The 13462-nt window shown below is 43.3% G+C and overlaps 1 protein-coding gene across 6 annotated transcripts in view; it reads left to right on the top strand.

Moving 5' to 3' along the window:
• Positions 1–13462, top strand: part of LOC129810576 (ELAV-like protein 4) — an 80140-nt gene that overhangs the window by 906 nt on the left and 65772 nt on the right. For 4 of the 6 annotated variants that reach the window (XM_055861231.1, XM_055861229.1, XM_055861232.1 and 1 more), the window contains exon 2: positions 242–373. The exons of the other annotated variants lie outside the window; for them this stretch is intronic. In XM_055861231.1, the coding sequence (XP_055717206.1) occupies positions 242–373 (132 nt within the window). The remainder of the gene's footprint in view (positions 1–241; positions 374–13462) is intronic. 6 annotated transcript variants of the gene reach the window in all.

Genomic DNA, 13462 nt, shown 5'->3' with positions numbered 1-13462 from the left:
TGTATGAGCGTATGATTGTGTGCTTGTGTGTGGGTGTGTGTGCATATACACACAAGCTTGTGTGTGAGTGCATAGTGTACTGTGATTGCCCTCCTCTTCCCCCCTCTCTCTTCTTTCGTCTCCTCACTCCCGCTATCCTTTGCCATTCTGTTTCTGTCCTTCCTACCTTCCGTTTCTGTTCTTCCTTTCTCTCCCTCTCCCCCTCTCTCTATCTGTGTGTGAGCGTGCACTCTGTGAGCAGCATCTCAAGATGATGGTGCGGTACCCCCAGCTCTCGGGACTAGCCACTGCTGACGGCTCCGTCCCTGAGAGGCTCTCGCCGCTATTTCCCAGGGATCTCCCATCCACCCAGATGGGGTCCAGGTCACTTTTGGTAAGAGGATAGACAGAAATATCTCACTCTTAAAACACTAACAGGAGAAAAAAGACAAAGTGAGAGAGAGCAGTAGAGAATAGATCAATTTAGGAAGATGACTATCCCCAGGAATTGTATTAGCAGCTATTTACATGCTTGTGTGTGCTCAAAAATATCCGCCTACTCTGCCTTATTTAACCCTCTGTCAATCAGTCCGTTATCTTGGGAGTAAGAGCGGCAGAGTGAATTTTCAGTGTGTATGAATTCAGTGTAGCAGCCTCACTGTGTGCGTAGTTTGCCAATGCCTGCATCTTTATGTGCATTTTGTATGTGTGTGAGCTTATCTGTTATGTGCATGGACATAGTTACTGCAATATTTATAAACAATTTATTTTTAAACATTTTTTAAAATCTGAAACAGATCAAATTAGAATATAGAAATGAGTATGTAATATGGCGTCAGGTAATAGTTTTTAATTGAAAAGTGTGGGGTTGGGTACATTCACCATATTGACACTCGTAACTGCCAGATGTGATGTGCGGCAACTTAGAAACAGAGGGCTACTGCAAGAACAATGAAACCTTGCTACAATTATGAAATACTGTAAAACATAAATGTTATCTTTAATACCTGATGCTCTGTTTGGACAGAATATACAAGTATGGATATAGTGTAGTTCAATAGTTTTACTTTTTCTAACATTTGTTTAGACAGGGTACTGATCTGATTTCTTTATGTAATGAAGATGGTGGCTTTTAGTGGCAAATAAAGTTAAGCCATAACGATATATTAACAGTTAAATTCTGTGCGTAATGAGAAGAGGTAGCAGCAATGTACCTACATTAAGTCTGGTCTTTGAGATAATTTATTCCAGTCTTCGTCCTTATTGTTAGAACGTGAGTCTACAGTATGTGCTGTTTATAATGTAGAGTGTAGTTCAAGGGGAAGAGAGGCATGAGAAAACCCTCACTGGAAAACGTTGAGAGAAAATCCCTTACTTGGTGCATTACATCTACATGAAACTGTGGGTGTCTAATCTGTGACGGGCTCTCATTCGGCTTCCCTTCAAACAGGCTCAGCTTCCCACCCTAGAGCTTTCCTGAATTTAGCAGAAATAGCTGTAATGCTGACAGCATTGAGGTCTGCTGTTGACTGTACACGATTGCAGAGGAAATGTTTGGTCATCCATAAAGACTTAATATTCTTATTCACCTGGCAGAACCGTCTTATTCACTCACAGACTATTTTCGCATACACAGTCATGCTATCTAGCTACCTGTAAAGAATCCCAGTAGTTATACTACTGAGGAAATATAAACTTCAATTGCATATGACAAGTACATTGATGCTGTAATTTCTCTTTCACGTATAACAATAGTACCACACAGTGCCATAATTTCTGCTGAAATGAAAATTGAATAGTAGATTGTAATAATAGATAGTGAGGTTATGGCAAGTTATTAAATCAACTCTTACTAGCCTTTTAATTGCAACACGTGAAAGTATTTTGCATTTGGGTTAGCTAAAGAACTTGATGTGGATGTTTGTATTCATTTTAATTATATCTGACTGAGTAGGCAGACAGTTCTAAAGCTATGATCAGAGTAAACGTAGACCCTGTTTCTATGTGATCCCGAAAATGCACAAATACGATGCTACTTCCTGTTAAAATAAATGTGAATACATGAGTTGTATGTAAATCAGAATATATGAGGCGTGTCTGGGATTCTGATTACCCTGGTTAAAACTGACCATCGTTACAATGATTAATGGTACCTTCATTAAGCACAGCTAGATCATTTGCATACATTAGATAAATGTGCTGGAAGATTGTTGAGGCTTTGCTCTTGGAGAGCTGGATTGTTTTATTCTTTTGGTGGATGCAAGGCATAATATTATGATACTAGAGACCAAAATGTTTAGTTCTAGATGTCTGAGCTGTCTTACAGTGTGAGCTGTGTAATACCACTGTATGACTATGCTTCAGTATGAAATCAAAACAGAAGGATTGACAAAATGAAATCAAAAGCAATAATTAAAGGTTGTTATTATACTGGTATGATACTGAACACCTTCAAATATATTTCAAGGGAATCCAGTATAGCAAAGTAATAAAGCAAAATACATAGCTTGCTAAATGGCTACAGTCTAGAATAATGTCCCTGTAGTCCAGGCAGCCATTTGTCAGGATCTAGGTGAGCTAGAGAACATTGTGTTTAAAAGGATGTCTAACATGTTTTAGAACTCTACTGAGTTTTCTATCAGAACCAATGGATCCAGCCAACATAGACTGGGAGGAGAACATGCCATTCAGAATAGCAGCCATATTGGTTGCTATGAATGGTCTAAGAAAAATCCAAGAACTTCAGCATGGATAGTAGTCAGAGGCAGATATGGGTGAGGAATAAATTAAGATTTCTTAACTGTCTGTTTTGAATGCTGTTCATTTGTGAGCCCCTGATTACTGTCGTCATGCAGCTGTTGTTTTTCATATCGCTGTGCTTTCTTTGGTAACTCCATTCTTCAGTAAAAAAAAGGTTAGATTTACCTTAACTCATTTAAGGCATCGTCACAACAAACAGAAGCAAGGCGAGTAGAGGGAATTGTACAGCAGTTGGCAAAGGCATATTGGCAACCCATAGATTGTAAGGGTCATCTCTATTTCACAACAATGATTAGCTCTTTCCATCTGCCGCTTCCATCACTTCCTCCTTCCCTGATTGCCGTGTTTCTCTGGTTAATTTACCCCAGGAAATTAGTTAATTTAAGCTCCACAAGCCTGCCTTTGCTGTTACACAAACAGGTGCAATATACAGAGAGGCATGTATCATCTCTGAGAGAGGCAGCACACTGTGCCAAGTAGGTAGAATCACCCGCCTAACTGCGACACAAAATCATATCTCAGATACAAAGGCCATAGATTGATATTGATTTACTTACAGGTGTATCATTTTAGGATTTACTATCGGTGAATAATGAAATTAAGAAATAACCAGAATTTGTTTAATGGTAGATTTGGACCAATATTGAGTGAACTGAACGAAGATCTCAATTCATAACATGTCAATACCAACATGATTCATTGAACCATATGGGTTCACCGGATTTAGATAGTTTTTTAAACAGCAGTATGAGTAAGAAAGAGCCAAGACACACAATCCCTCAGTGTGTGGTTGTCTGAAAATAAAGGAACGCTTCCTTTATCAGCAGAGGTACCAGAACCTTGCTCAATCATATGTGGCTAGGTTAATGCGATTTGGCAGAGCTCTCTTCAGTTTTAGGAAGAAAAGTGCTATTTCTCCTGCAGGTCAATCAGCGGTCATCTGCATACAGCTGCAGAATTACAGCCCATCTCAAACTGCGGCACAGCTGTTAACTACATATAGGCTGTGGAACATCTTATCATAGATTATTGTAGTGTGTGTCCACAATTTTTATTATAATTTTTTATTTCACCTTTATTTAACCAGGTTGGCCAATTGAGAACAAGTTCTATTACAACTGCGACCTGACCAAGATAAAGCAAAGCAGTGCGACAAAAACAACAGAGTTACACATGGGCTAAACAATCGTACAGTCAATAACACAATAGAAAACTCTGTATACAGTGTGTGCAAATTAAGTAAGAAGGTAAGGCAATAAATAGGCCAATAAGGGCGAAGTAATTACAATTTAGCAATTTACACTGAAGTGATATGTGCAGATGAGGATGTGCAAGTAGAAATACTGGTGTGCAAAACAGCAGAAAAACACAAACAAATATGGGGATGAGTTAGGTAGTTGGTTGGATAGGCTATTTACAGATGGGCTGTGTACAGCTGCAGCGATCGCTTAAAGTTAGTGAGGGAGATATAAGTCTCCAACTTCAATGATTTTTGCAATTCGTTCCAGTCATTCCAGAGAACTGGAAGGAAAGGCGGCCAAATGAGGTGTTGGCTTTTGGGATGACCAGTGAAACATACCAGTGGAACTCGTGCTACGGGTGGGTGCTGTTATGGTGACCAGTGAGCTGAGATAAGGCGGGGCTTTACCTAGCAAAGACTTAGAGATGACCTGGAGCCAGTGGGTTTGGCGACGAATATGTAGCGAGGACCAGCCAACGAGAGCATACAGGTCGCAGTGGTGGGTAGTATATTGAGGCTAAATGACATCGCCGAAGTCAAGGATCGGTAGGATTGTCAGTTTTACGAGGGTATGTTTGGCAGCATGAGTGAAGGAGGCTTTGTTGCGAAATAGGAAGCCGATTCTAGATTTAACTTTGGATTGGAGATGCTTAATGTGAGTCTGGAATGAGAGTTTACAGTCTAGCCAGACACCTAGGTATTTATAGTTGTCCACATATTCTAAGTCCGAACCGAACAATAAGGCTGTTAGAGAATATGCTGAGCGACTTGAATAGTTACATGCTTACTACATGATAATTACGCCCTAAAAGAAACTAACCGTTGGGTCAGGTGGCCTGTGTGGTATAGGGTATGCTTTGGCAGCTTCTTGTAAAGAACCCAGTAACTGTCCAATGAATGCCAATCACACTGATCGTGTCAAGTCAATACCATCATAATTGATTTCTGAGCCGGCTGAGGTAGCTACTGTACTGTGTTCCTGCGTGGCAGGCAGGGCCGGGAGGGCAGGCTGGCAGTGCCACACTGAAAGGGGACCAGTGCTGCAAGGGGGGCCTGGTGAGCAGCAGCTGAGCCAGTGTCCCGCTGGGAGCCGTCACCGCTGAGTGGAGCAGGTGTCTCCAGCCAGGCAAAAAGCTTCCCTAAGCCAGAGGGGAGGCAGGGCCGACCACAGCACTGTGTGCCCCGCAGAGGACAGGTGGCCCACTCTCTCTCTCGCCCTCTCTCTTTACTCCTTCACAGTGCCTCCTCCAGGGGCTGTCTTTTAATACCCAGCAACCCTATTGTGTAACTTGTCCTCCGAGTACATTTAAGTGTGATGACATTAGCATGTTTTGCTAGCAATGTCACTGTCCATGGTGCTGAAGGTCCAGATAGATATACAGGGGGAGGTGGTTGTCATCCATAACACTTAGCAGAAGGGTCAGCTTTCTGAATACAGGTAGCCTGACCTGGAAGTAAGTCTGTGATTTCACCCGTAGAGAAGTGTTTGAAGACTAGAGAAACACAGAATACAATTATGATGATAGTTTGAAAACCATGACTTTGAGAACAGAAATTGTAGTTTGACTGTTATGTCAGAATGCTTAACAACTTACAATAGTTTGAAACCACAAACTTTAATAACAAACATTACTGCTTTTTCCTCTTACAACCCCCAAGAGCAGTTATATTGTGTTGATTAAACCGACATTTCATTTTAGAGCCACTTTTATTTACCGCCATGCTTACTGTCGCCATTGTTTCATATCTAATCACAGTTATTTCACGGCTGTTAACAGAGTAATTAGAAAAGGAACAACGTTGAAAAGTTTGGAGAGAAAAAATGGAATGGTGTTGTCTTTATTGCCTCAGAGCGAGGTTTACTCTCATCTGTGTACACACGGTAATGAATGTTACTGTTAATTAGAGTGGAACGGTGAAAGGGTATTGGGGAAAACAGACACAGCTTTATGCCAATCCCAGTCAACTGTTTCCGTACACTCAGTTCCAGCAGCATAAACATGGGCCACACCACCAACTATAACAAAGGAGGCATTACCCAGCTTGAGCCCTACTGACCAGTGTAGTTTACTATTGTAATCTCTCTTAGCTGACTGGGCTCAAAATCCCAAAACACAACACAAGAAGTGGGGTGGAATGGGGACACCCACGACCTGCGGATTCCATCTTTAATAAAAATAACAATGACGCTCTAGTCAAGATTATCTCCTCACAAAAGACACATTCTACCTTTTCAAGACATACAATCGAAGTGTCTATATTAGAAAAAAAATGCCTTTTAATTTTATTCAAAATTGCATTGCACATTATGATGCATAAGAATATAAAACAAAAAAATGGCAGTCAAATGGGTGCACCTGCTATTCAAGAGCAAATCAGTATCGGGCCTCCATCTTAAGAGTAGAGATTCAAGAATGCTATAGCTCACAGCTTACTGACTGTTGGTGAAGTGATAAATGTAGCCAACACCTGAGCAATAGGCTGTGGCTGAATCTTGACATAGTTTTTTAGCACATCCCTTTTATTGATTTACTAATTGTTTGGGAGCTACAGAGTGACTGCTGCGGTCATGAATAAATTATATGTGCCTGACGTGTACATTACTGAGGAAGACCTGCGAGGCCAGGCATTACTTCCTTAGACACATAGCGGTTCTCTTCACAGCCCTGGGAAAGCATCATCCCTACTAGTTTTCCAAGCCATTAATAATTCATCCTTTCTAACAGCAGCATTCAGGTTTAAATGTGTTACCATGGAGTCTTCCTAGAACATCAGTGACAAGACTCTAAAATAACCCAATTTAAAGCAGGAGAAAATCGTATTTATGTATGGTAATTATTCCTTAAGGTATTCTTCTCTGCTGCGCTCTCCATTCTCCATTTCTTTACTCTCCTTATCTCGTTCTCTATCCTCCTGAGAAAGAATGTGCGCGCGTGTGTGGGATGGGTGGGGGGGCTTGTTTTTTCAGAGCAGTGTTTCCCAACTCTAGTCCACGAGGCAGGTTGACGTTTATTGTCATGAGTCTTGCCCTGGAGTCAGAACGGAGCGGTTTCAGCTGGATGGGCCAGCTACAAAATAAAAAATGTATGAAAACAAAAAATGTGCTTTTTGATCTTAATTGAAGGTTAGGGTTAGGCATAAGGGTTAGCAGTGTGGTTAGGGTTGGGTTTAACATCAGATTTTATGACTTTGTGGCTATGCCAGCTAGAGCTGCCTCCAGTACATGAGTAATCTCAATAAATGGCAACCTGCGTCCTCAAGTGTTCCCCCAACACCACACACTTTTGTTGTAGCCACAGAAAAACACACCTGATTCAGAGGGCTGTATTCATTCCTTTCAAAGCTACAGTGTAGAAACACAACATAATTTATTACTGCATTGCATTTTATCAAACATAGGTCTACGCCTATCTAAACAAGGGGTTTTCTTGTTTAATAAAACACAGCTACTACAACACACAAGGTGAAGCTATTCGACAAGGATAAATGCTGTTAAATTAAAATACTGCAGAGTTAGGCTAGCATTGTGCACTCGCTTTCCTACTAGCATCATAAGGAGGAGCAGTAAACCATGAAGTGACATTTAGAAAGATGAAATGTGCAGCGTGGGCATGTTAGAAGGGCTCCAGTGCTCTGAGGCAGGCAGGCAGCACAGCGAAGGGCTGGGGCCAGGCAGCAGAATGATTCCCCGCTCTGAGGGGAGGTTCTGATTAAAGCCCCAGCCAGATGGACGCAGTGGTCACCCTCAGAGCGTGGAGGTACCCCGACTGGGATCAAACACAGAGCAGGCCGCCCCACAGCCAACCACTACAACACCATGACAGCACTCGCCACACACAATGGCAACACAGATGCCAATAACGATGAGGGGCAACACTGGTAATGACAAGGGGAGAAGGCAACGTGTCGTTGCAGTTGAATGTCATTTATCAAGCGGCAACACCTCTGTAATCCAAATGGAATGTAATCCAAGGTCTCCTGCTGTGATTGCACCATCCGAGCCAGAATACATGTCAACCATGCAAACCCCCCTGTGCAATTTTACAGCCCTCTCATTTCAGTTAAAGGTTATAGGGGCCTAAGTCCTTGCTCCCAAACAATTTTTTGGAAGTATATACTTGAGATGTAGGCTACCTTGCTGTGGTTTTCAAAGGTCCATTGGCGTGGCCACTGCTTTTTGTAATAACTACCACCGCTATTGAATTGTAATAAATGTCTTATTACCTGCATTTTGTGACGTGGCCATCTCTCCATATACAGTATGTGGTTTTCTCCCATCACATTCTGTTCCACAGACAGAAATATCTTAGGCAGGTAGACAAGCCATGTCACTTCTTAAGTCTAAAAGCTCCAGCTACACTGAACAAAAATATAAACGCAACATGTAAAGTGTTGGTCTCATGTTTCATGAGCTGAAATAAAATATCCCAGACATTTTCAATCCACACGAAAACGTATTTCTCTCACATTTTGTGTACATTTGTTAACATCCCTGTTAGTGAGCATTTCTCCTTTGCCAAGACAATCCATCCACCTGACAAGTGTGGCATATCAAGAAGCTGATTAAACAGTATGATCATTACACAGGTGCACCTTGTCCTGGGGACAATAAAAGGCCACTCTAAAATGTGCAGTTTTGTCACACAATACAATGCCACAGATGTCTCAAGTGTGCAATTGGCATGCTGACTGCAGGAATGTCCACCAGAGCTGTTTCCAAAGAATTGAATGGTCATTTCTCTACCATAAACAATGTTCTTTTTTATAGTGCGCCACGACGGCGGTGGGGTTATGGTATGGGCAGGCATAAACTACGGACAACAAACACAATTGCATTTTAATCGATGGCAATTTGAATGCACAAAAATACAGTGAGAATGAATGACTTGTTGAGAAGTTTCTCTTAGGTGGTGATATGAGTATGAGTTGAAATGGACGTGATTCATGTCCAATGGCAGGGAAAGATAGGTATTTACCGGAGAAAAGTTTCTCAAGCAGTTTTAGGAGTAAGGATTTGGCAGAATGCTTGTCTGTCGTCTTAAACATCAAAGACAACAGAAGCCAGTCCCGACGGCTAAATGCAGATTTGTAATTGATGCCTGATGTCTCGGAGTAAGCAATGCTGAGTTTGTCACACTGTATCGAGACAAAAGGTCTGACCCCAATTTGTTGATTTGTTATGGGTGCAGACTGGACTTAAGCCAGGTAAGTGATGATAATCAATGTGAGTTGCACGGCCAGGTGCAGCCAAAACTTCGATACAGGAAGTAAATGGATTCTTCAAGGGAAATCAAAAAGAGCTATGTAAACTCCTGTATACTGAGGAGAAGACAAACCTGGGTGTCATTAAAAATAATCAGCTAATTTATGAGGAACGTACTGTACTGGGATTTTTGCATGACAGGCCCAGTTCCATGGAAAGTGCATGATGAACAGAATGTTTTTGAGGTCTATGCCAAATCAGGCATAAATGGGCTAGAAAAGCAGGCAGGGGAGGACACTTTCAATCCGGTTAGTGTCCCTCGTAGGAAATGTCACAGCACGGGCTGGAAGAGGCGAGGCCTCCTGTTAGCAAAGCTGAGGATCTAACTACAGGCCCAGTGTGACATGCTAATTAATCAAGGACTGTTGACCTTTCACTGACCTGGTTTTCTGGTGGTCATTCAAACAGCATTGTGAAAGTCACCATTTCATTACAGATCAGTTTTTTATTCTTTAAAATCAAAGGGAATTTCGGATTTATTCTTAAAAATATATAAATTAGTGATATTTTAAGATATGGATGAATCCATGGATGAATGTAACAAATTCTGAAATCTATTTTGTTTATTCAAAGTACATGTATGGCATTAAGCAGTGAGGGTTAGTTACATGTATGGCATTAAGCACAGAGGGTTAGTTACATGTATGGCATTAAGCACAGAGGGTTAGTTACATGTATGGCATTAAGCACAGAGGGTTAGTTACATGTATGGCATTAAGCACAGAGGGTTAGTTACATGTATGGCATTAAGCACAGAGGGTTAGTTACATGTATGGCATTAAGCACAGAGGGTTAGTTACATGTATGGCATTAAGCACAGAGGGTTAGTACATGTATGAGCATGACATATTGAAACTTCTTACAATGTTAACAGTTCTTGACACATTTCAGGTGACACCTACACTTTGCTACCTTTTAAAATAAACCTGTAATTATTCAGAGTGAAATATGAGTCAAACACACTGGATCTAACAGTTAGATTGCTTTGACTTAAATGAAGTTGACACTATAAGACTGTCTGCTGCATGCCTAAACTGATTTCATACTAAGTACATACAGAAGAGATATCTTACAATGTTGCTATTCTAACTGCAAAAATCAAGTGTACAGTATGTGAGAGAGAGAGCACGTGTGTGCGTGCATGTGTAGTCAGCAGTAAAAATTATAAAGATCATTGGTTGAAACTCAAGTCAGCATTGAGGACCGATCTCTTTTTGCATCAGCAGAAAAAAGTGTTCACTGGATGTTAATCCGTGGCACGGTTTTGAGTGGGAGGGGTTTAGGGTGAGTAGGGAGGACAGGAGAGAGCAGGCGGAGTTCATGACAATTAGCCAGATGCTGGTCTCAAAATTAGCAGGCTTTCAGCAAAGGCAGGAGCCATTCTGGTGGGGCACTATAATTAGGGCTACAGCAATCGGTGTGTCATGTCGGAGGTACTTTGGGAACAAAGGGTGTGAGAGAGAGCGTCTGGGCATGTCCAGGCAGAGACAATCAATGAGACGGGCTTTACATTGCTGACTGCACCGTTGGCAACCCTCCTGGGTTAGGGCCAGTAAAGCTTTCCACTTTAAAAAAATGGAAGCATAAACAAAAAAAATCCAGAATAGTCTAAATACATTAGCCTGTACAGTACATAAGGCTTAAGCTGAATTCACAATTATTTTTATGCAACATCTTACAGAATCCCAAAAACTAAATTAGACAAATTTGATAGATTGTACCTTCCTTATATCTGTCACGCAAACACATACAGGGCTGTGATGATTATGTAATTTTGAGTAACAATGAATTGTCAAGCAAATAGTCACGGTTATTGTCATACATTTTATTTGAAAATGTTTTGAGCTCGTAATATATCATAATGGATATTTGAAAATGATCTATGACACACCTAATGAATACAATACAGCTTTGGTGACACCCGTCTCAAAAGCGAAAGGTTTTGGCCCCTTGGAACTTTTGGAAATAAAGCTTCTCCTCCTGACCATGCCATTCTGCTCCTATAATGACCAACTTTATCCCCTTCATGCAAAAATGAAAAACTGCTATTGGGTAAACGATATGCACTTGAAAATAAAGTATAATTATTGTTATAATGGTTATTTTCCTGTCACGTTGCTGGAATAAATATCGGACCAAGGCGCAGCAGATGTTGAGTTCCACATAATTTAATGAATAAAGTGAAACTTAGCAAAGACAAAAACAAATAAACAATAAACTAACAAAGAACCATGACTACAGAGATGCTACGTGCACTAACTCAAAACAATATCTCATTAACACAGGTGGGAAAAACAGCTACTTAAATATGATCCCCAATTAGAGACAACAATTACCAGCTGCCTCTAATTGGGAATCACACAAATCACCAACATAGAAAATAAACTAGAACACCACATAGAAATAAATAAACTAGATCACCCCCAGTCACGCCCTGACCCACTTCACAATAGAGAAACAATGGCTCTCTATGGTCAGGGCGTGACAGTACCCCCCCCACCCCCCCCCCCCCCCCAAAGGTGCGGACTCCGGCAGCAAACCAAATAGGGAGGGTAGGGGGGGTGATTAGTGTCGGTGGCGGCTCTAGTGCGGGACGAAGTACCCACTCATCCAGCGGATCCTCCAGCATCGGGGGCGGCTCTGGTGCGGGACGAAGAACCCGCTCAACACGCGGATCCACCATCTTTGGTGGTGGCTCTGGTGCGGACCGAAGAACCTGCTCATCCCGCGGATCCAGCCATGGACCCAGGCTGAACACTGTGCCTAGACTGGATCTCGATGCCGAGGAAGGCTCCTGCCATGGAGCGGGACTGGACGCCGTGTCTGGACTGGGCATCGGCGCAGAGGAGAGCTCCTGTCATGGAGCTGGACTGGACGCCGTTTTAGGACTGGGCATCGGCGCATGGGAAGGCTCCCGCCATGGAGCGGGACTGGACGCTGTGCCTGGACTGGGCACCAACACAGAAGAAGACTGACCTTGGAGCTGGACTGGACGCCGTGCTCAGACTGGGCATCGGCGCAGGGGAAGGCTCCGGCCATGGAGCTGGAGGTTCCGGACCGTTGTCCGTTGCAGGAGGTTCCAGACCGTTGACCGTCGCAGGAGGTTCCGGACCTTGTACTGTCGTTGGAGGTTCCGGACTGGGAACCGTCGCCGGAAGCTCTGGACTGGGAACCGTTGCCGGAAACTTTGGACTGGGAACCGTTGCCGGAAGCTCTGGACTGGGAACCGTCGCCGGAAGCTCTGGACTGGGAACCGTCGCCGGAAGCTCTGGACTGGGAACCGTCGCCGGAAGCTCTGGACTGGGAACCGTCGCCGGAAGCTCTGGACTGGGAAGCGTCGCTGGAAGCTCTGGACTATGAACCGTCGCCGGAAGCTGTGGACTGGGAATCGTCGCCGGAAGCTCTGGACTGGGAACCGTCGCCGGGAAGCTCTGGACTGGGGATCGTCGCCGGAAGCTCTGGACTGGGGATCGTAGCAGGAAGCCTGGTGCGTGGGACCGGCACTGGTGGTACCGGACTGGTGACACGCACCTCAGGGCGAGCGCGAGGAGCAGGCACAGGACGCACCGGACTGGGGACACGCACTTCAGGGAGAGTGCGAGGAGGAGACACATGACGTACCAGACTGGAGAGGTGCACTTGAGGCCAGAAGCGTGGAACCGGCACAGGTTGCACCAGACTGCTAAACGGATCCTCTGGTCGGATGTTGAGCAGAACACACTTGCACAACATCTCTCTCATCTCACTCTCTCCCAACTTCGCCATAGCCTCCCTGACAGTCTCTGGCTCTTCCCTCTGCTCAGTCGCCAGCTCCCTGTGCCCCCCCCCCCCCCCCCCCCCCAAAAAAAAACTTGGGGTTGTCCTTGGGCTTTCTGTAGCCGCGAACCCTGTTGTCGTTGCTGTCCTCCATTATCTCTTTCCGAAGTCCAGAAATCCTTCACCTGGTGAACACGCTGCTTGGACCTGTTTTAAAGGGATATTCTGTCACGTTCGCTGGAATAAATATCGGACCAAGGTGCAGCGGATGTTGAGTTCCACATAATTTAATGAATGAAGTTAAACTTAGCAAAGACAAAAACAAATAAACAATAAACTAACAACGAACCGTGACTACAGAGATGCTACGTGCACTAACTCAAAACAATATCTCATAAACACAGGTGGGAAAAACAGCTATGTAAATATGATCCCCAATTAGAGACAACGACTTTTAGCTGCCT

This window comes from Salvelinus fontinalis, chromosome 14, assembly GCF_029448725.1.
Source record: "Salvelinus fontinalis isolate EN_2023a chromosome 14, ASM2944872v1, whole genome shotgun sequence".
In the NCBI taxonomy this organism is placed as follows: Eukaryota; Metazoa; Chordata; class Actinopteri; order Salmoniformes; family Salmonidae; genus Salvelinus; species Salvelinus fontinalis.
The sequence above is the reverse complement of the archived record's forward strand: the minus strand, read 5'-3'. Positions and strand labels throughout refer to the sequence as shown.